Here is a 26833-nt window from a genome sequence, read left to right as displayed (position 1 = left end):
TGATGATGATATTCCACTGTCTAAAACTGGCTGTGACTTTTTATTGCTCTTAGGAAAAGAGACAAGAATCCCTAAAATGAACTACAAGACTTTGCATGATCTTGTCCCTGTGTACTTTACCAGGGTCATCCTGCTGACTCTCTCTCTCCTTTAGGCTCACTGCATTCTGTTCTTTTTGATCCTCAATCAACCCATGGACTATTCAAGTACAAAGACCATGCACTTGCTCTTCCCTTTGCCTAAAACATTCTCTAATTCCTTGCCCATATACATTAAATTTATTTTTTATTTTATTTCATTTATTTTGGTAATACCTTTTCAAACACTTTGCTCCCCAAAGGTCAGTTCTCCGTTATTTAACCTCACAGCACTATATATTTTCCCTGCATAATTATAGACTTGCTTGAATAAAAGATTAATGTGTCCTCCATTATCCTACTTCTTTGGGGCAGAGTTATAACTTTGCTCACCACTTTACCCCAAGGACCTAGCCCAGAGGACAATAAACAATGTTAATGAATAAATGAACTGTTTATGATCAGTCCATTCACTTGGGCCCTTGACTCTCTCCTATATCTGCAGCCTCCCTCTCTTTTTTGGCTCCTAACCAGCTTTTAAACTTGTTCAAGTCTTTTCAAGCCTAAAGCATTTCCTCTCTTGAATCCACATCCTCCTTGAATTGCAATAAGTTTACCTGCCTCTCTCTTCATCCAAACTTTCAGTAGATTCCTATTGACTTACAATTTCCATTTCCTCAGCTCTCATCCAATCTCCAGTCCACTGCAATCTGGCTTCCACCCCTACCACCCACTAAATTTGTGCTTTCTGTGATGGCTATAACCTAACTGCCAGACCCAATTAACAAGTTTTAGTCAGTATCTTACCTGAATCATTCTCATTAACTTCCTTCATGTTCAGTTGTTTTTGAATATATCTAATCATCTCATTTTTGACTCCTTGATGAGCTCTTCTTTTTCAGATCACTTCTCAAATTAACTTGTTTTATTCCAAAAAAATGTATTTAGTACCTACCATATGCCAAGAAGAACTGGCATAACTGACAGTAACTAAAGCAAACAAAAATTCCTGTCTTTGTGGAGCTTACATTCTTTTTATTAAAATTAAGGTAGAATTCACTGGCAGCATTATATTAGTTTCAGGTGTACAACATAATGATTTGATATTTCTATGTATTGTGAAATGATTGCCACAATAAGAATTTTACAGAAGTTTATTCTTGTGATAAGAACTTTTAAGATCTACTCTTCTAGCAATCAAATACCCAATACAGTATTATTCACTATAGTCACCCTGCTGTACATTACATCTTCAGGACTTATTTATTTTATAACTGGAGGTTTGCACCTTTTGACTCCTTCCCGCATTTTACCAACCCTCCTACCCCCAGCCTCAGGCAACCACCAATCTGTACTCTGTATCTATGCAGAGCTTGGTTTTTTGTTTTGGGGTTTTTTTTAGAATGCACATATAAGTGAGATCATACAGTATTTGTCTTTCTCCGCCAACTTATTACTCTTAGCATAATGCCCTCAAAGACCGTTCATGTTGTCTCAAATGGCAATATTTCATTCTTTTTTATGGCTGAATAATATTCCACTATATATACATAATTTTCTTATCTATTCATCCTTCAGTGGACATTTAGGCTCTTTCCATATCTTAGCTATTGTAAATAATGTTGCAGCGAACATATTGATGCATATGTCATTTCTAATTAGTGTTTTCATCTTATTCTGATAAATACCCAGAAGCAGAATTGCTGGATCTCATGGTAGTTCTATTTTTAGCTTTTTGAGGAACCTTGGTACTGGTTTCCATAGTGGCTATACCAATCTAGAGTCCCACGAACAGTGCACAAGGGTTCCTTTTTCTCCATGTCCACTCCAGCATTTGTTATCTCTTATCTTTATAACAATAGTCATTCTAACAGGTGTGAGGTGTTGTCTCATTGTGGCTTTGATTTGCATTTCCCTGATGGTTATGTAATAGGGAAGAACCATTGTATTCTATTACAAGTTAATCACTAAAGGGATGTTGCCTATAAGCTTAAATTACACATAATGCCCATCTCTGGGAGGACCCTGCCTCCCAGGTAACGAGCATTAAGGTAAAATACCTTTGTAGAGCTCACAGGAAACATCCTGACCAGGCCCACCTGTGAATGACTGCAAGGAAGAAATTAACACATCCCCTCTGGAGGTTGACCAGAACCAGGAAATGTCCCTCCCCTTTTAGTATAAAAGAAGGCTGAATTCTAACTCAGGCAAGATGGTTTTTTGGGACACAAGTCTGCAATGTTCTTGGTCTGCTGCCTTTCTGAATAAAGTTGCTCTTCCTTGCCCCCAAAACTGGTCTCTTGATTTATTGGCCTGTCATGCAGCGAGCAGTATGACCCTGCTGTGTATCTTTATTTGGACATAATCTAGGGAACTTGAAATAGATATATCCAAATCAGAATCCTTTATCTTCTCCCTAAACAGATCTTCATTCCGTGAGTGGTACTCAGCCACCTAAACCATAAGTTAACCCTAGATCCTTTCTCTCTTTTATCTCCCACAACCAACTAATCACCTTTTCTTGCCAAATTTACTCTTTCTGTAACATTCTCCTAACTGCTCTCCCTTTCTCCAGTCATGGTCCCTTTGTATTCACTCTCCAATAGCTACCAGAATGATCTAAAATACAATCTCAGTCCCTTACTTAAAAGCTTTAAGCTTTGATTACCTAAAAGGTAGTCTATGTCTTCATCATGGCATAAAACCCACTGTAATCTTGGCCCCTGCTTGATTCTCCAGTTTTCTTTTTTGCTCTTCAATTTACTCTGAAGATTTTCGTGGCTCACAGGGTGACATAATGATTAACATTACAGTCTCTGGAGCCAGGCTGCTCAGGTGTGAATCTCAGCTCTATCGTATATTTACCTTGGTTTCCTCAACTGTGAAATGGATATATTAATAGTCCCTGTCATATGATTACTTGGAGGACTGAATTACATGTGTGCTTAGACCAGTTCCTGGCACTTATTAGCTACTATTACATTAGGCTGCTTCTAATATTTCTGCCTTTGCTCTGACTACTTTCTCTTCTTTCGGGCAATATATTAGTTTAGCTATGGATCCTACGTGGTCATCATTTTTTAACAAGCTGACATTTGATTTACTACACATGAAATTGTTACCATTTACAACTTATATTAGGGTTGATGTCATAAGCCAGCATCCTCTTCATCAGGATGTTTTCTCTTTTGATGGTTGCAAATGCAGCTACTTCCATTGTTCTAGTTACATTTCTGCAGATCAAAAATGCAGTTTCTATACCACATCATTTAGATGTAAATGTGGGAGAGAGGAGTATGGATAACTCTCCAGTTTCCAGCTTGGATGACTAGGAAGTCAGGCAATACTGTAGAATGCTCAAAGGTTTGTCACCCACACACTCATAAATATTTTTATTTCCTCCAAATTTCCTACTGCCTCTTCAGCCCTCTAGACCGACACTGCTATCAATGTCACTTAAGTTAAATTCCCCTTTCTGCCCCACCCACCCAACGACCAGAAAAATCCTCTACAGCTGTGCCTTTCCCTTTAAGAAGAACAGGGTCACGGGGAAATTGCACGCCTAAACCCGCCCTCCAAGGGAGGGAGGGAAATTGGTCCCGTCACCACAGCAACGGGAGCAGAAAGGGGCGGACTATGTCGTCCAGCTTCCTGTCCGCGGCGTGAGCCAGCCGCGATGGTACGGCGGCGCGGGCTTTGTGGGTATTGCGTGTTCTTCGGCTCCGGATTGAAGCCGGAGCCGGAGCCGGAGCCGGATTCCGCGCAAACGGCCACGTCAACCTAAACCTACACCGCCCTCCCCACCCCACTGCGCCCATAGATCCTGAGACAAGTCCTCCCAAGCAGCGTCCTCCACGCCTTTCCCACAATGCCCCGCGCCAGGCCCCGCCCCGCCTCGCCTAGGAGACGGCCGCGCGAGGAGCCGAGCCGAGCCGGCCGCTCGTCGCTGCCGGTGCGGCTGGCTGCTCCTACAACATCTCGGGCCCTGCGGGCTAGCGGTCAGAAGTGCGTGCTTCCTTACCGCACGCACAGCTTGTGTTTGGCCTAGTGGGGTCCGCCGCCAGGGATTGAGGATGGGGAAGTAGCTGCAGGAGACGACCTCGCAGCACCGAGGTGGGCATGGGCGGGGGAACGGGGCTCTGCTGGAGCTGGCGGCGGCCTGGGCCCTCCGGGAAGGGAGGGGCTAAATGCCTGTGCACCGGAATCTCCCCTCCTTTTCGCTCTCGAGGCTGTTTTATTGTGTTCTGGCTTCCAGTCTTCTTCCTTTTTACCTACACCGCCATTCCTCCACCCAGCAATTCCCCACTTTTTGCTCCAATTTCTCACTTTACCTTCAGTTATCCAGGTTCCTTTCTCCCTAATCCAACCTGAGATTTCACACACCAGCAGCACTTGACAGTCTCTTTCACCCAGTGTCTCCATCTTTCCCCTCTCCCCGCAACCCATCCTGGAGTGGTGGCAGCGAGGAGTTAGTGTTGCATTTACCTGCAGCTTCCACCTGTCCCCGCAGCTCGGTGCACAGCGTCAGGCACGCCCACGCCGTCTGAGAACCACCGCTAGGCAGGGAACAAACATCGCTTGTCTGAAAGTGGTGTTTGAGAATATATTCTCTATTCTAAACGTTTTTTTTTAGTCTGGATGTTTATTAATCTCCATCACTCTATTTTACAAAGGGTTTTCTGGTGGCGTGAAAAGGATTAGAAATGAACCAAAGCCATTCACAGGTAAGGAAAAAAAATTTTTAATAGGCATTTAAGATTAAATGAAGAAAGGAGGAACTGAGGATGCTAGGAAGGTTAGATTTTTCGAAGCATTATGACATGTTTGGAACTATTGATAAAGTATACAAGTTTACATGTGATCTGATTTTATTTTTACCCTACACAGGTGAGCATATCTAAATAACTGATTGCTTTTCTCCTTTTGTTTCTTTTTCTATTTTTATTAATGCCAAATGTAAACTTTGCAGTAAAATTACTGTTAACTTGCAGTTATTAGTCTTCTAGTTTATAAAATAGTAACTACTTAGGTATAACGTAAGCACCTTCTGAGAAAATTCAGGGGAAAAAACGTCCAACTATGTAAGTTGTTACAGCAATATAAATTCACTGCTATTCTTGGATGGTTTATATGAAAAATACAGACCCTTTAGAAGGATCTGTTGCTTCTTTCTAGTACCCCCAAAGGGTATTTCCTACAAGTGAAATTTGATTGAAATGAAAACTGAATAGCCTTAAAGGGGTGAAGAAATAACCAAAAAGGAAGCACATCAAAAGAGGCAAGCTTAAGCTGGGTAGAAGATGGAAGGAAATAGCTTTTCCCCCCATTCTCCCCCCTTGTGTTCTGGTGCTGATAGAGCAAGTTGCTGCACTTGTTTGTTTGTAAAGAGTTCTAGGTAGCTGCCACCTCACTAGCTACCTTTTACCTTTATCTGCTACCTTGAGTGACCTCACGAATCTGGCTACCTAGATAACGGAAGCAGTGAAGGGGGCCCCCAAAGAACAGAGCCTGATTTGTCATTTACTGGAGATTTTATTGCTGGCCATGTTATTTAGTAAATAGCGTTAATGATATGTTTGGTTTTTTACTAACGTATTTCAACTATCTGATTTTCTCTCTTTAGATTAACATTTTGGGAAAAAATTCATGATACCTGTTTCACCTTTGGAGTAATGTGGACAGAAGTTCTCAGATTTGCGTATTACATCAACCGGAACCAGTGGCATTATCTTAATGTTCACTTGAGTCAGAACTTGGACAAGAAAAACCATGGGAGTCTGGTTAAATAAAGATGACTATCTCAGAGACTTGAAAAGGGTCATGCTCTGTTTTCTAATAGTGTATATGGCCATTTTAGTGGGTACAGATCAGGATTTTTACAGTTTACTTGGTGTATCCAAAACTGCAAGCAGTAGGGAAATAAGACAGGCTTTCAAGAAATTGGCATTGAAGCTACATCCTGATAAAAACCCGGTAGGTAAAAATTTCTTTTTAAACATATCTAATTAATGTGTTTTAGTAAGTTTTGGTATGTATTTAAATTATTTTAAAAATTATTTTAAATAAGTGCTCAAAATGCTTAAGAACAATCACGTCAAAAATCATAATTCAACTTCTGTACTAAAAACAGAAGAAGCAAAATGTTCTAAGTTCAGAATAGTGTAAAGGAATGTCAGTACCAAAAATACAGTTCTCTCTTAATTTGAAAACTAATTTCCAAGTTATATTACAGATGTTAATCACAAAGCAGTAGATTTCCTAGTAAAGTAGTTTAAAATCAAGTATTTTAGAACAGTAACAAAAATTATTTCCTTAGAACTTAGAGGGTATGTCTTGCTAAAAATGGCAGTAATAGCTAATAATAGTATGCTTCAACTTTAACTATTTTCTCCCATGTGCAAGTCTAAGAACAGAGTCAGAAAGTATTATAAATTAAAACTTGGGAGCAGCCAAATCCAGTTAATTCCAATCATAAATATTTGATTATGTATCCTATGATGTAATCCTTCAAAACTGTATTAGTTCTTAAGGTATTTTTATAATTTATCTCATTCATTTTTTTCTTAATGAGATTTGATACTCATCAAGGAGAAAGATTTAATTATATCTAGATAGAATTTTTTTTTACTGTTAATTTCAGTAACTGCAGTTTTGTTTTTTTTTTTTTTTTACTATTTTTATTTATTTTTTATGTTTTATTTTTGGCCTCACCACGGATTCAGTCCCTGACCAGGGATGGAACCCCGGCCACTGCAGTGAAAGCCTAGAATCCTAACCACTAGGCCACCAGGGAAGTCCCTAGATAGAATTTTAAATAGGATTATTTTATTTTGATTACATAAAGCTGAGCAATAGAATCAGTATTTCTCTAAAACTCTTGTTAATTGGTAATCGTTTCTTGAGATCTACATTGTATTGTGTTTAGGGTTTTCATTTTTTCAGATTTTTCTTTAAAATTTCAGAACGTTATTTCTTTTAAGTTTCTACATGAAAGATGGTAGACCACTTACAACGAAGTATTATTTAGATGAAAACATTCTTCAAAAAACAATCATATGAAACAGTAACAAATGAAACGTATTAATCCACTTTTGAGTTGTTACTCTGATATTAGTCCTTATGTCATTATCTGATAGATTGGAGTACATAACTTTTTTTTACTTAAAGTACTGAGTTTTGCCTCAAATAGAAAAATAACCTACAAATTTCTTTGCGGTTGTTTTAAGGGTAACACATAATATTTACAATATTAAGTGTTTCCAAGGGTTCATTAGTCAGTTTTTTCTGTTGCATCTCTTAGAAGTAGTGATTTGTATTTGATGACCACCCCTATCAACCTTTTGAAGCATCAATTCTCATTTCTATTACTTTTGTTTTTTTTTTTTAACGAGGGCCTCTCACTGTTGTGGCCTCTCCCGCTGCGGAGCACAGGCTCCGGACGCGCAGGCTCAGTGGCCATGGCTCACGGGCCCAGCCGCTCCACGGCATGTGGGATCTTCCCGGACCAGGGCACAAACCCGTGTCCCCTGCATCGGCAAGCGGACTCTCAACAGCTGTGCCACCAGGGAAGCCCCTACTTTCGTATTTTTTAAGATTGGAGTTCTTTAGAAATACTTTTTGACTTTTTTATTTCAAAGCATGAGCACCCATTTCATATTGTACTACTCCTTATCTTGGTATCTGTTCACACAGAAATCTCAGGATTAAGTTAAATCGATTGTGTATCTGAAACAAATATTATATCTAATATTTTTTAATAGAATAACCCAGATGCACATAGTGATTTTTTGAAAATAAACAGAGCATATGAAGTACTCAAAGATGAAGATCTGCGGAAAAAGTATGACAAATATGGAGAAAAGGGACTTGCAGATAATCAAGGAGGCCAGTATGAAAGCTGGAATTATTATCGTTATGATTTTGGTAAGATGATATGATATTTCTTATGAAATTATTGTTTATTCGAGTAAATTTAGAAAATTTTGTTTCACCACTTAGCTAATGTATAAACTATTACATAGTTAACATGTGTCCCCTTGACCTTTTTTTTAATTTATTTTATTTTTGGCTGCGTTGGGTCTTTGTTGCTGTACGTGGGCTTTTCTCTGGTTGCAGCGAGTGGGGGCTACTCTTCGTTGTGGTGTGCAGACTTCTCATTGTGGTGGCTTCTCTTGTTGGGAGCACGGGCTCTAGGCGCGCGGGCTTCAGTAGTTGTGGCACACAGGCTCAGTAGTTGTGGCTCGCAGGCTCTAGACTGCAGACTCAGTAGTTGTGGCGCATGGGCTTAGTTGTTCTGCGGCATGTGGGGTCTTCCCGGACCAGGGCTCGATCCCATGTCTCCTGCATGGGCAGGCAGATTTTTAACCACTGAGCCACCAGGAAAGCCCCCCATTGACCTTTTTAATATAACATGAGAGTGGAATTCAAAAGGAAAGTCAAGTAGTTTATAGATATCTGTATAAATATGAAGGTGTTTTGGTCATAATCTTGCTAAATACTTTTAAAATAAGGATTGTTATTTAATTTTTAAAAATATTTGTATTAGAAGTTAAATTTTGAAGCCTTTCAGTATTTTTAGAGCATCATATTTTCCAAGGAAGACTAAAGTTTCCTTTAATAGTGGTCACTTCAGTAGAAATGCCATTCTTCTTAATTAGTAATGATTAATAATGGTTGAAGGTATTGACAGGAATGAGAAATGAGACAAGAGCAGAGAGAGTAAACAAGTTAAAGAGATTGAGGGAGGGGGAAAGTAAATACAGGTGTCAAGCAAAGAGGGAGCATTCCGGTACCCAGTAGTTCTCTTGTGATTGTTTTAAGGGTAACACATAATATTTACAATCTCTCTTAATTAGCCTCAAATGCAGTCAGAGAACTGAAGTATGCTTTTATCTTAGACTAAATAAAATATATGCACTTTATATCTGGAGTATTTTTTTCTCAAGATTGAGTTTCCAAAATAGTATTTTCAGGTATAGTCACTATAGCTTAATAGTCTATTAACAGGTGTCAGCAATCTATATTTCACAGACTAAGTCCAGCCTGCCACCTGCTTTTGTAAATAAAGTATTATTTATACAGTTTTGTTCATTTATCTACGTATTATTTTTCACACTTCAGGGGCAGAGTTGAATAGCTGTGACAGAAACCATATGTCCCACAAAATCTAAAATATTTACTAACCCCTGGTATATATCCGTCACTAATATTTAGATAATTTATGTAGTAATGAGAAACTTTCTCACATTGGTGTTAATTATTATTATAAATAAAATTTATATTTACTTAAGTTTGCTTCTACCTCTTCAACTATTCTAATTATATGAGACTTTTAGTAATACAAAATATTTTTAAACGATAACACATTAAAAAAAACATGCAGTCTGAAAGTGAATGAGGTCTGTAATCTAGTTAACAGTAATGTACTAGTGCCAATTTCCTGGTTTGGATATTGTACTAAAATTACATAGTATGTCACCATTAGGGGAAGCTGGATGAAAGATAAGTAGGACTCTGAACTGTTTTTACAATTTCCTGCAAGTCTATAATTATTTCAAAATAAAAACTTTTTTTAAAAAACGTATAACAGAAATTTTCTGTGGAGATGACATTGTGTGAATATTGGGAATCCCCACCGCCTGCCACACGCAGACACACACACTCCATGACAGTCCATATCAGGAAACTGATGTCTTTTGATACTCTTTAAATGTATCACCAATGGTATTATTACTCTTTGCTTTTCTCTTAGTGTGTTGCATATTCTTCCACTTGGAGATTTAGTATAGCAATATGATTTTTGATGATTGAAACAAAAATAAGTAACATCTTTCATGTGGTAATTTATTTTTATGATGAAGTTTTAACTATAATTTTATGTACTTTTCAAAATAGGTATTTATGACGATGATCCTGAAATCATAACATTGGATAGAAGAGAATTCGGTAAGTTTGTGGGTATATGATTTTCCAAAGCTAGTTCAAGACCAGTCTCCTAACTAAAATGCTCAAGGACAAATGTATTTAGAAATTTTTAAAATTTTAGCAAGGTAAAATGGTATATACTGTATTTTAAATAATGTTCTATAACCATAGTTGAGGTTTTCACGTAGTTCCTTTTATTGTCGTCATCACCTTTTCTTTCCATTATGTCAGTGAACTTTTATGACATTCTGTGTATTAGCAACAGTAATTATTCCTCTCATTTGGCAGTTGAAATGAAACCTTAGAAGAGCTAGCAACATCCTCAACATTCTGTACGTGTGTGTTTGTATATAATTGACACATTTGAAATAATGAACCAATATTCTTCTTTCTATATTTTTTCACATTATTAAAAAGTGTTTATATTTAAGAGTAGTTACGTAAAAAAAAAAAGCCTAATACAAAATTGTGTATGCAGTATAATACAAATCATACAAAAGGTATACACATATATGCATAGAGGATAAAAGCTGGATGAGAACAAAATAAAAATATTAGCACTGATAAAAAGCTCTTAGCAGAATGTGGGGCAGTATACTATTTTTTAAAAAATAGCAGTGAAATGCATAAGTGTGTATACTAAATAAAAGAAGTAAAAATAACACATAGCCCCCATATCAGTTCAGGATATGTTTGTATGCCACGTGAGCTTCCTGCAAACTTGCAGAAATACTTCTGGTTTTAGAACTTTTATATTTCAGGGTTTTGAATAAGTATGTGGTTATTTTTGGAAGCAGATTTAATTTGATCTGTGATTTGTGTGAAAATGGATATAAAAATATACTTCTGCACTTTGCATTGCATTGTAGAAAACCTAAAAGATTCTTACATTTTCAAATTTGTACACTTGTAATAAAATATTCTTTTCTACTTCAAACCAACATATTTTACCTCAAATCATATTTCAGTTTTATTTTGCTATGTTACAGTCTCATTTAATTTAAAAAACTAAAATAACATACTAGATGCAAAATAGATTTATATAATTTCTCATGTTATCATCATAAACAATGTGTTGCAGTCACTTGTTTCTGTACAGTTCCTTCTAAGCAAGAATTACATCGGATTCTTACTTTGTATATCATGTTGGCGAGTTCAGGCCTACAAGGTAGCTGTTGAGTACATTATTTTGTTAAAAGTCTTGTAGTGAACACTTGAACAAGCTCTAAGGAAAATGAGTGTCTTCTCTACAGAGGAAATGGAGGATAATTTGATTCATTTGTACTGTTGGTAGACAGAACTGACACCCATGTCACAAGCTTGCAGAATCATAACTTTTTGGACTGTAGTTATATGAACCTGTTGATTTTTCTGTGGTTATTGTCTCTCATCTGCTAGTCAATCAGTAAGTATTTTGTGGTCCTGTGGGGCAGAAAACTTTGGAATTAGAGAAAGAATTAGAGAAACTGAGCAAAACCTGCAAGCTGACTAATCCATGAATCCACCCAGAATGAAAGACTTTCCTGATGGTTGTATTGCACATGGGTTCAAACTTTTTCAAATTTGTCATTATAGAGAAAAGGTTAAGAACTGCTCATAATTCATATGGAACTCCAAATAGTAGTTAAGAATTAATTAACAGTCACAAAACCTTAGAGACAGTTTTTCAGAAATAATTAACTGACATTGATAGGTTCGGTGCAAAGTTGCCACTATTCAGTCTGAACTCTAATACTACCCTGTGTATTACTAGGCTAAGACAAGCTGATCCTTAAGTTTTAGCTGAAGAAGCCTAGGAAGGACGATAAATAAGGATGGATAGTTGTATCAACTTGTGCCTATGTAAATATCACATTAGCATACTTGCTTGTGGGTCTCTTTCCATTACCAGTAGTTTCTATTGGTTTGGGTCACTTAATCTGGTCTTTTGTGTAACTAATTATATAAACAATTATGGAGTTATTTTTAAGTTATGTATGTTCTCTTGCTCCAGAGAGAAGTTATATTTTCTTCTGACTAGGGTCACTAACAATCTCAGATCAGCTTTATCCAAACAGAGACTGAAATTATTCAAAAGCTGAGCTTTGTACTTGTACAGGACTGGTCTCCTTCCAGTTCATCTTTATTTACAGGACCCTTCTCTACATGTGCCCTGAACTCCATCTTTGTCCCTCTAGTCTCATGAATCTGTTGAAAGCTCTGCTCAGTTCCTTGCCTATCAACTACCTCCTGGCAAACAGTGCCCCCCTGATTTCTACCTCCTCCCATTCCTGGGCCCTGTAATTCTTCTCTGCATTGGTAACTCTCTGATGCTTTCAACAGAAGTCTTTTGTATTTTGTCCAGTTCTGAAGTTGTAGTGGAAGAGTTAATCCAAATTACATAGTTCATTTTTATCAGGAGTGGAACTCTGAAGTGTTCAGCTATAGTACAAAAGAAAAAATGTGACTAATAAACTTCACTTTGAAGTTCTTATCCTTCCCATTAAACATGATGCATATTATCTTTTTATATGTCACAGAAAAGTATTACGCAGTTATTAAAACAAGTTCTAAATAGTATCTGCAAAAGCAGAGAACATCTTGCACTTAACAGTAGTCATTTTGAGTGGTACCCACACAATACATTCTCCTTTTGAAGACAAGCTCAAGAAATTAAAGAGGAACTCAAAGCACTTCTGCCTTTTTTTACATTTTTCTAGGCTAACAAGCTATTAGCTATAATCACATAAATATTAACAGACATTAGCTATAGTTGTATAGTTTAGAAGCTGAAAATCACATTTTGAAATATACTTGTTCTATTCTGAGTTACTGGGTTATGCAAAAACATCCCATTGAGCTTTGATAATACAGTATTAAAAATATTTTTAATAATAGTGGGAACTGGGCAAACAAGTTAGAAGTAGTCTATGAAAACAAAGTACCAAGATGGGAGACATTTTTTTTTTCCAACTTTAAATAAGGTTTTGTGTCAAATTAAATGCCATTATTTTTTTCCCTTCCAGTTTTATTGAGATATAACTGACATACAGCACTGTATAAGTTTAAGGTGTACAGCATGATTTGACATACATCCATCGTGAAATGGTGATCAAAATAAGTTTAGTAAATATTCATTATCTTATACAGATACAAAATTAAATCGGAAAAAATGTTTTCTTGTAATGGAACTCTCAGGATTTGCTCTTAACAACTTTATATATGATATACAGCATTGTTGATTATATTTATGATGTAGTACATTCCATTCCTTGTACTTATTTGTCTCGTAACTAGAAGTTTGTACCTTTTGGCCACCTTCATCCAACTCTCCTTCCCCCCGACCCCGGCCTCAGGTAACCATAAGCCTGATCTCTTTTTCTGTGAGTTTTGTTTCTGAAGTGTAATGACATACAACACTGTTAGTTCCTGTTACACAACATAGTGACTTGGTGTTTCTGTACATTTCAAAGTGATCACTACAGTAAGTCTGATTATGATATGTCACCATACAAAGATATTACATAGTCGTTGACTACTCCACACACTGTACGTAGCAGTCTCTGTGTGTGTGCTTATTAACTAATTTTAACAGCCCTGCATTTTTACTCCCTCCTCCACCACATTTACTGACTTTGACGTCATATTTTATATCTTTTTGTTTTATATATTCCTTAATTATTTATTGAGTATATATTTTCCTACTTGTCTTTTAACCTTTCTACTAGCTTTATACATGGCTGATTTACTGCCTTTATTGTATATTTGACTTTAACAATGAGATTTTTTTTCTTCCATAATTTTCATTTTTCTAGTTGTGGCCTTTTCTTTTTCACTTAGGTAAGTCCCTGTAACATTTCTTGTGAAGCTGGTTTCATGGTGATGACCTTTTAGCTTTTGCTTCTCTGTAAAACTTTTGATCTGTCTTTCAAATCTTTTTTTTTTTTTTTGCGGTACGCGGGCCTCTCACTGTTGTGGCCTCTCCCGTTGCGGAGCACAGGCTCCGGACGCACAGGCTCAGCAGCCATGGCTCACAGACCCAGTCGCTCCACGGCATGTGGGATCTTCCCGGACCGGGGCACGAACCTGTGTCCCCTGCATCAGCAGGCAGACTCTCAACCACTGCGCCACCAGGGAAGCCCTGTCCTTCAAATCTTAGTGAAAGCCTTGCTGGGTAGAGTCTTCTTGGTTATAGGTTTTTCCCTTTCATCACTTTAAATATATTGTTAAGATGTTCAAAGAATTTGGGAGAAGATTGAATGAACAGAGTGAGAAGTTAGAAGTTTTTGAACAAAGAGTTAGAAAATATAAAGAACAACCAAACAGATGAAGAATACGATAACTGAAATGAAAAAATACACTAGAAGGAATCAACAGTAGATTAGGTGATGCAGAGGAATGGATCAGCAAGCTGGAAGACAGAGTAGTGGAAATCACTGAAGCTGAACAGGAAAATGAAAAAAGAATAGAAAGAAATGAGGACAGTTTAAGAGACCTCTGGGACAACGTCATGTGTACTAACATTTGCATCATAGAGGTCCCAGAGGAAAGGGGCCGAGAACATATAAGATTTTACCTAAATTCATACCAGTTGATCTAAGTCAGCATGGCAATTATTTTGACAACCTAGATAGAGTGGTCTATTTGTCAGACTTTCTAACCTTTGCCAAAGAACAGCTGATAAAATGCTAATGTATACACTTTGCTTGTAATGTATGGTTTAACTGTTTTTCACATAGATCTGTGTGTCTTGTAACTGAAATGTAGGTGAACATTATTGTGCATGTTACTAATTAATCTGAATCAGTTACACATATTTAGAATAGTGTGCATGTTTTGATGTCTTGGTATAATTTATTATAACTTATGAAAATATTTTCTTTAAAAATTACTGATAAGTGATTTTCATATGGAATTACATGGAGACTCTAACTTAAAGCAAATTTTCTTAACTTTTTTATCTTGACTGTTAGCGCACATCCTTACAATGATAAAATTTTTAAATGAATAAATTTTGTTTATATCAGGTCCTCTTATAGATTAGATTATAACGTATAATGTATTGTTGGGTAGATATTATCTAGTGTTCAGATCTATTAGCAAATATGTATTCATGTTTTGAATTGTTAAAAACTTTGATCCAATATTTCAAATAACACAGTTTTCCAAGGAAAATGTCTTATTAAGAGCAAAGATTAGATTTAATCCCCACAGTCCTTACTGTGTCGTGTAGGTCTCTTCATTCTTTCAGAATCTGGAGTAGCTGTCAGAATTGATTGACTGTGTGCTTAACCAGTGCTGCAGATAGTAGAAGAGCTTAAATGTCAGTCTCTCGCACTGTTTCTCTTCATTTCTCTCAACCACACAGACTGTCATCAGGTTTGGCTCTTGCTTCCTTTTGTTGCTTCCTTTCTTTTTACAGCTTCTTGGTGACATTGATCATGCAGTTCAAGGTTGCTTCTTATTCAAGTAGGGCTTGGAAGAGTCAAAAAAAAAAAAAGGTATTGTTAGTTTGACAGTTGAAATAGTACGTTTTCTTCTTAAAGAAAAAATTATACAGAAAATCATAAAGGCAGTGTGAGAGATATATGACTTTTTTTCATTCTGATCTCAAGGAAAATTTTTAACTAAAATAGGTACAAACCTGTAGTAAATTGGTTGTTTTGGTTGTTCTAAGTTGTTTTGGTTTTATGTACTTTCAGATGCTGCTGTTAATTCTGGAGAACTGTGGTTTGTGAACTTTTACTCCCCAGGGTGTTCACACTGCCATGATTTAGCTCCCACAGTACGTATTTTTTACATCCTGATTTAGAGTTTTACTATTCACAACTGATCTGTTATTTGAGTGTTTTTTTAAATTTGAGTGTTTTTTCTATTAGTAGTAACTATAACAGAAATGACTATAATATTTTTTCACGTGTATATGGTTTTATTTCCTGAGCATAATCTCCTTTAAGAAAGTACAGCTTGGGGACTTCCCTGGTGGTGCGGTGGTTAAGAGTCCGCCTGCCAATGCAGGGGACACAGGTTCAAGCCCTGGCCCGGGAAGATCCCACATGCCACGGAACAACTAAACCCACGGAACAACTAAACCCGTATGCCACAACTACTGAGCCTGTGCTCTAGAGCACAGGAGCCACAACTACTGAAGCCCGCGCGCCTAGAGCCCGTGCTCCGCAACAAGAGAAGCCACTGCGATGAGAAGCCTGCGCACCACAACAAAGTGTAGCCCCCTCTCTCCGCAGCTAGAGAAAGCCTGCGTGCAGCAACAAAGACCCAGTGCAGCCAAAAAGAAATAATTAATTAATTTTAAAAAAGAGGAAAGTACAGCTTGAAGAATGTTCAGGGAAAGATAAATGATCTTATCAGAAGAAACTTTTTTTTTCCCTCATAGTGGAGAGACTTTGCTAAAGAAGTAGATGGATTGCTTCGAATTGGAGCTGTTAACTGTGGTGATGATAGAATGCTTTGCCGAATGAAAGGAGTGAACAGTTATCCCAGCCTCTTCATTTTTAGGTCTGGAATGGTAAGAGATAAAATTGGCATTTTTTTTTTTAATTGGTAGAACATTATAACAAGGGGAATACTAGAGAAAACACTGTGAATTTGTAGAATCTTTTGATTTTTAAGTCTTATTTTAGATGTCATCTAACTGTAGTCATAATAAACATTTTTTATTATACTGTGAATACTTTTAGATGCCATTAGTTTGTCTTTGTTCTATTTCAAAATTAAATGTTTGCCAATTTCAGTTTCCATCTTAAAGAACATAATGTTAACCAGTATGCATGTTGTACTTTATAATTTACAAAGCACTTTACAGGTGTTTTCTGTCATTGAATGTAAAGTTCTGACTTCCCTTCCTCTCCCCAGTGTTGTGATAAAAGTGAAACTAAAAACATTATAAATAGTATTGTTCAAATGTCTGACATGGAATGTGTGCAATCAGGATTCTTAGCATGTCAGTGAGAAATACACTGTACTATTGAGACAGAGCTTACTTATTCAGAATACTGGAGAATCAAGGTATTTGGTATGAGTTTTAAAAAGAAAAAGTAAAAGACATTTCTCTTTTTATAAATAAAAATATAGGCTGCAGTGAAGTACCATGGTGACAGATCAAAGGAAAGTTTAGTGAATTTCGCCATGCAGCATGTTAGAAGCACAGTGACAGAATTATGGACAGGTAATTTTGTTTTCATAATTTGCTTGATTTTCAAGGATACTTTGAATTGGTATTTTAAGTTTTTCAGTGGCAATGTTCTGGTCATGATACTGAAATTTTTAAATATCTTTTCCATGCTTCTTAGAAGGGAATTGTATCATTTGTTCTGAGCCCTACTAAATAGTAGGCATTTAATAAATTAACTATATTTAGACATAAACTAAAACAGTTTTGATGTAGGACATGGGTATGAGGTGGGGCTAGGTGAAAAGGCAACTTTGAAAGTGCAACTAAATATTTAGTAAACCAAGTGTTTTATTGCTTTCATAAGTATACTACATCAGGCAGTAAATTCATGCCTGTATTCAGTTTAATTTTGAAATTTAAAAACTCTTCTAATCTTAGGTTTTGAATTCATCAAGTGACTTTAAGTGGGTTATTTAATTATCTGTACTACCCATGAAATTATAGTATTTACTTCTAAAGGGATGCTCTTATTCATTGAATACAGTTATGTCTCCGAAACTATGTTAAATACTAGGGCTGTAGTAATAAACTATGTAATCCCTGCCTTCCAGGTCCCCATTAGTAAACCATTAAAATGCAGTGTAGTAACCATTATGAGAGGTAAGCTTAGGGAAGCATGAAGGATATGAAAGAACTCAGGTGGGGAAAGGAGGAAGGGTTAGGAAATTCTTCTTGAACGGGGTCAGATATAACCTGTCTTGAAAGTGAAGAGGAAGCCTTAAAAGGTCACTATATTTGGGAAACTGGCAGTATTTCATGAATCTAACAAAAAGATGGGTAATGGGTAGAGTGGCTTGGGGAAGAATATGGCTGGCTGAATGGGTAGACAAAGCTCAGATCACAAGGGGCCTTACTTGCCAATTTGTTTCTTAATGAAATAATGAATTTAGATTTTATGTAATTAAAAAATAAATAGTGGAAGGAATTTGATATGCTCAAGAGGATTTTTAGGAATCCTGAAAACTACTCAGAGTGGATTGGAAATGGGTGACATTAGAAGGGAAAACCCATTTAGAAAACGGTTTCCATTATGGAGTAGTAAATGATCAGAAATGTTCTTTATTTTCTCTTAAGGAAATTTTGTTAACTCCATACAAACTGCATTTGCTGCTGGTATTGGCTGGCTGATCACTTTTTGTTCCAAAGGAAGAGGTAATATTTGTTATTTTGTTATGATGAAGAGACCATGACATTTGATTTTTAGGTGACAATCTTTTTTTTTCCCTGGGTTTATTGAGATATAATTGACATAGAACATTCTGTAACTTTAAGGTGTACAGTTTGTTGATTTGCAACACTTACATGTTGCAAAATGATGACCACCACCATGACATTAGCTAACACCTCCATCCTGTCCCCTATTTACCATTTCTTTCTTGGGGCGAGAACATTTGAGATCTACTCTTTCAGCAGCTTTCAAGTATTTTATAATCAGCTATAATCACTATATGCTGTACAGTAGATCCCCAGAAGTTATTAATCTTGTAACTGGAAGTATGTACCCTTAGATAAAGTGAAAGTCTTAAGTATGCTTCTATAATTGATTATTTTCAAAATACAATTTGTACCCAGTTATAATTTTTTTATTTAATGAATATTTCTTTTTGATTATTTTACACATAGGTTATAAAATTAATTAATTTCCTTTTTCTTTTTTTGAAATTGAAGTATATATTTACAATATTGTGTTAGTTTCAGGTGTACAGCATAGTGACTCAGTTTGGTTTTTTTGTGGAATATATTCCAATAATGGAGTATATTCCATTATAGGTTATTACAAGATATTGGGTATAATTCCCTGTACTATACAGTAAATCCTTGTTGCTTATCTATTTCATGTAAAGTAGCTTGTTTCTGTTAATCCCACACTGTTAATTTGTCCTTTCCTCCCGCTCTCTCCCCTTTGGTAACCATAAATTTGTTTCCTGTGTCCATAAATGTGTTTCTGTTTTGTATTAAATAGATTGAGTTGTATTATTTTTTAGATTCCACATATAAATAATATCATATATTTGTCTTTCTCTGTCTGACTTCACAAAGTGTAATATTCTCTGGGTCCATCCATGTTGCTGCAAATGGCAATATTTCATTCTTTTTATGGCTGAGTAATATTCCATTGTATCCATACCACATCTTAAGCCAGTTGTCTGTTGATGGGCACTTGGGTTGTTTCCATGTCTTGGCTGTTGTAAATAGTGCTGCTATGAACATTGGGGTGCATGTATCTTTTAAAATTACAGTTTTTGTCTTTTCCAGATATATACCCAGGAGTGGAATTTCTGGATCCTATGATAGCTCTATTTTTAGTTTTTTTTGAGGAACCACCATACTGTTTTCCATAGTGGCTGTACCAGTTTACACTCCCACTGACAGTGTAGCAGCGTTCCCTTTCCTCCACACCCTTTCCAGCATTTATTTGTAGACTTTTTGATGATAGCCATACTTACTGGTGTGAGATGATACCTCATCATGGTTTTGATTTGCATTTCTTTAATAATTAGCCATGTTGAGCAACTTTCATGTGCCTGTTGGCCATCTGTATGTCTTCTTTGGAGATATCTCTATTTAGGTCTTCTGCCCTTTTTTTTTTATTCCTTTTTGGCCACGCAACACAGTATGTGGTATCTTACTTCCCCAACCAGGGAGTGAACCTTCTTCCCCTGCATTGGAAGCACAGAGTCTTAACCACTGGACCACCAGGGAAGTTCCTGCCCATTTTTTGATTGGGTTATTTTTTTTAATTTGGTCATATGAGCTATTTACATATTTTGGATATTAACCCCATTTCAGTCACATCATTTGCAAATATTTTCTCCCATTCCTTAAGTTTTCATTTTGTTGAAGGTTTCTTTGCTGTGCAAAAGCTTGTAAGTTTGATTAGGTCCTATTTGTTTATTTTTGGTTTTTATTGCTTTTGCCTTGGGAGATTGATCTAAGAAAATATTTCTACAATTTATGTCCGAGAACGTTTTACCTATGTTCTCTCTTAGGAATTTTATAGTGTCGTGTCTTGTATTTAGGTCTTTAAATCTTTTTTTTTTAAATTGATGTATAGTTGATTTACAGTGTTGTGTTAATTACTGCTGTATAGCAAAGGGATTCAGTTATACATATATTTACATTCTTTTTTTTAATATTCTTTTCCATTATGGTTTATCATAGGATATTGAACATAGTTCTCTGTGCTATACAGTAGGACCTTGTTGTTTATCCATTCTGTATGTAAAAGCTTACATCTGCTAACCCCAACCTCCTATTCCATTCCCCCCCAACCCCCTCCCCCTTGGCAGCCACCAGTCTGTTCTCTATATCTGTGATTCTTTTTCTGTTTCATAGGTTCATTTGTGTTGTATTTTAGATCCACATATAAGTGATATCACACGGTATTTGTCTTTCTCTTTGACTTACTTCACTTAGTAGATAGTCTCTAGTTGCGTCCATGTTGCTGCAAATGGCATTATTTCATTCTTTTTTATGGCTGAGTAGTATTCCATTGTATATATGTACCACATCTTCTTTATCCATTCATCTGTCGATGGACATTTAGGTTGTTTCCATGTCTTGGCTATTGTGAATAGTGCTACTGTGAACATAGGGGTGCATGTATATTTTTGGAATGGAGGTTTTTTTGTTTTTGTTTTTGCGGTACGCGGGCCTCTCAGTGCTGTGGCCTCTCCCGTTGCGGAGCACAGGCTCAGCGGCCATGGCTCACAGGCCCAGCCGCTCCGTGGCATGTGGGATCTTCCCAGACCACCAGGGCACGAACCCGTGTCCCCTGCATCAGCAGGCAGACTCTCAACCACTGCGCCACCAGGGAAGCCCTGGAATGGAGTTTTGTCTGGATATAAGCCCAGGAGTGGGATTGCTGGATCATATGGTAATTCTGTTTTTAGTTTTTTGAGGAACCTCTATTCTGTTCTCTATACTGGCTACACCAACTTACATTCCCACCAACAGTGTTGGAGTGTTCTCTTTTCTCCATACCCTCTCCAGCATTTGCTATTTGTAGACTTTTTAATGATGGCCATTTTGACTGGAGGTGGTACCTCACTGTAGTTGTGATTTGCATTTCCCTAATAATTTGTGATGTTGAGCATCTTTTCATGTGCCTGCTGGCCATCTGTATTTCTTCTTTGGAGGAATGTCTGTTTACGTCTTCTACCCATTTTTCGATTTGGTTGTTTGGTTTTTTTGTTGTTGAGTTGTATGAGCTGTTTGTGTATTTTGGAAATTAAGCCCCTGTTGGTCACATCATTTAAATATTTTCTCCCATTCTGTAGGTTGTCTTTTTGTTTTTGTTTATGGTTTCCTTTGCTGTGCAAAAGCTTTTAAGTTTGATTAGGTCCCATTTGTTTATTTTAGTTTTTATTTATATTGCCTTGGGAGACTGAGCTAAGAACACGCTGGTATGATTTATGTCAGAAAATGTTTTGCCTATGATTTCTTCTAGGAGTTTTATGGTGTCATGTCATGTTTAAGTCTTTAAGCCATTTTGAGTTTATTTTTGTGTATGGTGAGAGGGTGCATTCTAACTTCACTGATTTACATGTGGCTGTCCAACTTTCCCAACACCACATGCTGAAGAGATTGGTTTTTCTCCATTGTATATTCCTGCCTCCTCTTTTGAAGATTAATTGACTGTAGGTGTGTGGGTTTATTTCTGGGTTCTCTGTTCTGTCCCATTGATCCATATGTCTGGTTTTGTGTCAGTACCACACTGTTTTGATTACTGTAGCTTTGTAGTATTGTCTGAAGTCTGGGGGGGTTATGCCTCCTGCTTTGTTCTTTTTCTTCAGGATTGCTTTGGCAATTCTGGCTCTTTTATGGTTCCATATGAATTTTAGGATTATTCTAATTCTGTGAAAATGTCATGGGTAATTTGATAGGGATTGCATTAAATCTGTAGATTGCTTTGGGTAGTATGGCCATTTTAACAATATTAATTTTTCCAATCTAGGAGCATGGGTTATCTTTCCATTTTTTTGAATCATCTACAGTTTCCTTTTTTAATGTTTCATAGTTCTCATCGTATAAGTCTTTCACCTCCTTGGTCAGGTTTATTCCTAAGTAGTTTATTTTGGGGCTGTGATTTTAAAAGGCATTGGTTTTTTACATTCTCTTCCTGTTATTTCATTGTTGGTGTGAAGAAATGGAACTGATATCTGTATGTTACTTAAAAATTTTTTTATACAGCAGGTTCTTATTAGTTATCTGTTTTATACATATTAGTGTATATATGTCAGTGCCAATCTCCCAGTTCATCCCACCACCAGCCCCCACCCCTGCTTTCCTCGCTTGGTGTCCATACGTTTGTTCTCTACATCTGTGTCTCTATTTCTGCCTTGCAAACTGGTTCATCTGTACCATTTTTCTCGATTCCACATATGCATGAATATACGATATTTTTCTCTTTCTGACTTCATTTTGTATACAGTCTCTAGGTCCATCCATATCTCTACAAATGACCCAATTTCGTTCCTTTTTATGGCTGAGTCATATTCCATTGTATATATGTACCACATCATCTTTATACATTCGTCTGTCAATGGGCATTTAGGCTGCTTCCATGACCTGGCTATTGTAAATAGTGCTGCAGTGAACATTGGGGTGCGTGTGTCTTTTTGAATTATGGTTTTCTCTGGGAATATGCCCAGTAGTGGGATTGCTGGGTCATATGGTTGTTCTATTTTTAGTTTTTTAAGGAGGCTCCAAACTGTTCTTGATAGTGGCTGTATCAATTTACATTCCCACCAACAGTGCAAGAGGGTTACCTTTTCTCCACACCCTCTCCAGCATTTGCTGTGTGTAGATTTTCTGATGATGCCCATTCTAACCGGTGTGAGATGATACCTCACTGTAGTTTTGATTTGGATTTCTCTAATAATTAGTGATGTTGAGCAGCTTTTCACGTGCCTCTTGGCCATCTGTATGTTTTCTTTGTAGAAATGTCTGTTTAGGTCTTCTGCCCATTTTTGGATTGGGTTTGCTTTTTAATATTGAGCTGCATGAGCTGTTTATATATTGTGGAGATGAATCCTTTGTCCATTGATTTGTTTACAAATATTTTCTCCCATTCTGAAGATTGTCTTTTCATCTTGTTTATGGTTTCCTTTGCTGTTCAAAAGTTTGGAAGTTTCATTAGGTCCCATTTGTTTATTTTTGTTTTTATTTCCATTACTCTAGGAGGTGGGTCAAAAAAGATCTTGCTGTGATTTATGTCACAGTGATCTTCCTATGTTTTCCTCTAAGAGTTTTATAGTGCCTGGTCTTACATTTAGGTCTGTAATCCATTTTGAGTTTATTTTGTGTATGGTGTTTATTTTGTGTATGGTGTTAGGGAGTGTTCTAATTTCATTCTTTTACATGTAGCTGTCCAATTTTCCCAGCACCGCTTATTGAAGACTGTCTTTTCTCCATTGTATATCCTTGCCTCCTTTGTCATAGATTAGTTGACCATAGGTACATGGGTTTATCTCTGGGCTTTCTATCCTGTTCCATTGACCTTTGCTATTTTCTTTATTTCTCTTTCTTTTATTTGTGCTCTGATCTTTATGAGTTCTTTCTTTCTACTATGGGTTTTGTTTGTGCTTCTTTCTCTAGTTCCTTTAGGTTGTAAGGTTAGATTGTTTATTTGAGATTTTTCTTGTTTCTTGAGGTAGGATTGTATTGCTATAAAATTCTCTCTTAGTACTGCTTTTGCTGCATCCCATAGGTTTTGGATCATCGTGTTTTTGTTGTCATTTGTCTTTAGGTATTTTTTTATTTCCTCTTTGATTTCTTCAGTGATCTCTTGGTTATTTAATATCGTATTGTTTAGCCTCCATGTGTTTGTGTTTTTTACTTGTTTTCCCTGTAATTCATTTCTAATCTCATAGTGTTGTGGTCAGAAAAGATGCTTGATATGATTTCAGTTTTCTTAAATTTACCAAGGGTTGATTTGTTACCCAAGATGTGATCTATCCTGGAGAATGTTACGTGTGCACTTGAGAAGAAAGTGTAATCTGCTGTTTTTGGATGGAATGTCTTGTAAATATCAGTTAACTCTATCTGGTCTATTGTGTCATTTAAAGATTGTGTTTCTTTATTAATTTTCTGTCTGGATGATCTGTCCATTGGTGTAAGTGAGGTGTGAAAGTCCCCCACTATTATTGTGTTACTGTCAATTTCCTCTTTTAGAGCTATTAGCAGTTGCCTTATGTATTGAGGTGCTCCTATGTTGGGTGCATATATATTTATAATTGTTATATTTTCTTCTTGGATTGATCCCTTGATCATTATGTAGTGTCCTTCCTTGTCTCTTGTAACATTTTTTATTTTTTAAGTCTATTTTATCTGATATGAGTATTGCTACACCAGCTTTCTTTTGATTTCCATTTGCATGGAATATCTTTTTCCATCCCCTCACTTTCAGTCTGTATGTGTCCCTAGGGAAGTGGGTCTCTTATAGACAGCATATATACGGGTCTTGTTTTTGTATCCATTCAGCGAGCCTGTGTCTTTTGGTTGGAGCATTTAATCCATTCACCTTTAAGGTAATTATTGATATGTATGTTCCTATTACCATTTTCTTAATTGTTGTGGGTTTGTTTTTGTAGGCCTTTTTCTTCTCTTGTGTTTCCCACTTACAGAAGTACCTTTAGCATATGTTGTAGAGCTGGTTTGGTGGTGCTGAATTCTCTTAGCTTTTGCTTGTCTGTAAAGCTCTTGGTTTCTCTGTCGAATCTGAATGAGATCCTTGCTGGGTAGAGTAACCTTGGTTGTAGGTTCTTCCCTTTCATCACTTTAAATATATCTTGGCACTCCCTCCTGGCTTGTAGAGTTTCTGCTGAGAAATCAGCTGTTAACCTTATGGGAGGTCCCTTGTATGTTATTTGTCATATTTCTCTTGTTGCTTTTAATCATTTTTCTTTGTCTTTAATTTTTGTCAGTTTGATTAGTATGTGTCTCAGCGTGTTTCTCCCTGGGACTCTCTGCACTTCCTGGACTTGGGTGGCTATTTCCTTTCCCATGTTAGGAAGTTTTCAACTATAATCTCTTCAGATATTTTCTCGGGTCCTTTCTCTCTCTCCTCCTTCTGGGACCCCTATAATGCAAATGTTGGTGCATTTAATGTTGTCCCAGAGGTATCTTAGGCTGTCTTCATTTCTTTTCATTCTTTTTTCTTTATTCTGTTCCATGGCAGTGATTTCCACCATTCTTGTCTTCCAGGTCACTTATCCATTCTTCTGCCTCAGTTATTCTCCTATTGATTCCTTCTAGTGTATTATTCATTTCAGATATTGCATTATTTATTTCTGTTTGTTTAATTCTTCTAAGTCTTTGTTAAACATTTCTTGCATCTTCTTGATCTTTGCCTCCGTTCTTTTTCCGAGGTCCTGAATCATCTTCACTATCATTATTCTGAATTCTTTTTCTGGAAGGTTGCCCGTCTCCACTTCATGTGGTTGTTTTTCTAGGGTTTTATTTTGTTCTTTCATCTGGTACATAGTCCACTGCCATTTCATATTGTCTTTCTTTCTATGAATGTGGTTTTTGTTCCACATGCTGCAGGATTGTAGTTCTTCTTGCTTCTCTGTATGTTACCCTTGTATCCTGCTACCTTGCTGAATTTATCAGTTCTAGTAGTTTTTGGTGGTGTCTTTAGGGTTATTTATATATAGTATCATATCATCTGCATATGATGACAATTTTACCTCTTTCAATTTGGATGTGTTTTATTTCTTTCTCTTGTCTGATTGCTATGGCTAGGACTTCCAATACTATGTTGAATAGAAGAGGCAAGAGTGGGCATCCTTGTCTTGTTCCAGATTTTAGTAAGGCTTTCATCTTTTCACGGTTGAGTATTGTATTGGCTGTAGATGTGTCATAAATAACTTTTACTATCTTGAGATATGTTCCCTCTGTACCTATTTTGGTAAGAGTTTTTATCATGAATGGATGCTGAATTTTGTCAACTGCTGTTTCTGCATCTGTTTAGATGATCATGTGGTTTTTGCCTTTTCTTTTGTTTATGTGGTGTATCACATTAATTGAGTTGTGTATGTTGAACCATCCTTGTGAATTTAGGATGGATCCCACTTGGTTGTGGTGTATGATCTTTTTTATGTGTTGTAAGATTCAGTTTGCTAATGTTTTGTTGAGGTTTTTTGCATCTATATTTATCAAAGATATTGGCCTGTAATTTTCTTTTTTGGTTGTGTCTTTGTCTGGTTTTGGTAACAGGGTGATGGTGGCTTCATAGAATGTTCTTGGGAGTGTTCCCTCCTCTTCAGTTTTTTGGAAGAGTTTGAGAAGGGTTGGTATAAATTCTTCTTTGTATGTTTGGTAGAATTCACCTGTGATGCTCTGTGGTCCTGGACTTTTGTTTGTAGGGAGTCTTTTAATTACAAATTCTCTTTCACTTCTAATGATTGGTCTTTTCAAATTATCCATTTCTTCTTGATTCAGTTTTGGTGGGCTGTATGTTTCTAGAAACCTATCCATTTCTTCTAGGTTGTCCAATTTGTTGGTATATAATTGTTCATGGTATTTTGTATTTCTGTGGTATCAGTTGAGATTTCTCCTTTTTCATTTCTTATTTTGTTTATTTGTGTTCTCTTTCTTTTCTTCTTGGTATGCCTGGCCAGGGGTTTGTCTATTCTTTACCCTTTCAAAGAACCAG

The 26833-nt window shown here is 36.6% G+C and overlaps 1 protein-coding gene across 3 annotated transcripts in view; it reads left to right on the top strand.

Annotated features, from left to right (window-relative positions):
• The first annotated feature begins 3964 nt into the window (after positions 1-3964).
• DNAJC10 (DnaJ heat shock protein family (Hsp40) member C10) overlaps positions 3965-26833 on the top strand; it is a 61702-nt gene continuing 38833 nt past the window's right edge. For 2 of the 3 annotated variants that reach the window (XM_089916598.1, XM_022567199.2), the window contains exons 1-9: positions 3965-4190; positions 4751-4801; positions 5701-6050; positions 7838-8000; positions 9972-10022; positions 15683-15765; positions 16375-16506; positions 17073-17166; positions 18247-18324. In XM_089916598.1, coding sequence (XP_089772724.1) covers positions 5847-6050; positions 7838-8000; positions 9972-10022; positions 15683-15765; positions 16375-16506; positions 17073-17166; positions 18247-18324 — 805 coding nt within the window. In that variant the 5' untranslated portion in view covers positions 3965-4190; positions 4751-4801; positions 5701-5846. The remainder of the gene's footprint in view (positions 4191-4750; positions 4802-5700; positions 6051-7837; positions 8001-9971; positions 10023-15682; positions 15766-16374; positions 16507-17072; positions 17167-18246; positions 18325-26833) is intronic. The other variant, XM_089916597.1, reaches the window with a different exon arrangement.

This window comes from Delphinapterus leucas, chromosome 8, assembly GCF_059928025.1.
Source record: "Delphinapterus leucas isolate spDelLeu-1000000601 "Yukka" chromosome 8, BTC_Dleu_Yukka2, whole genome shotgun sequence".
Taxonomy (NCBI): Eukaryota; Metazoa; Chordata; class Mammalia; order Artiodactyla; family Monodontidae; genus Delphinapterus; species Delphinapterus leucas.
This window is presented reverse-complemented; position numbering and strand designations above follow the sequence as displayed.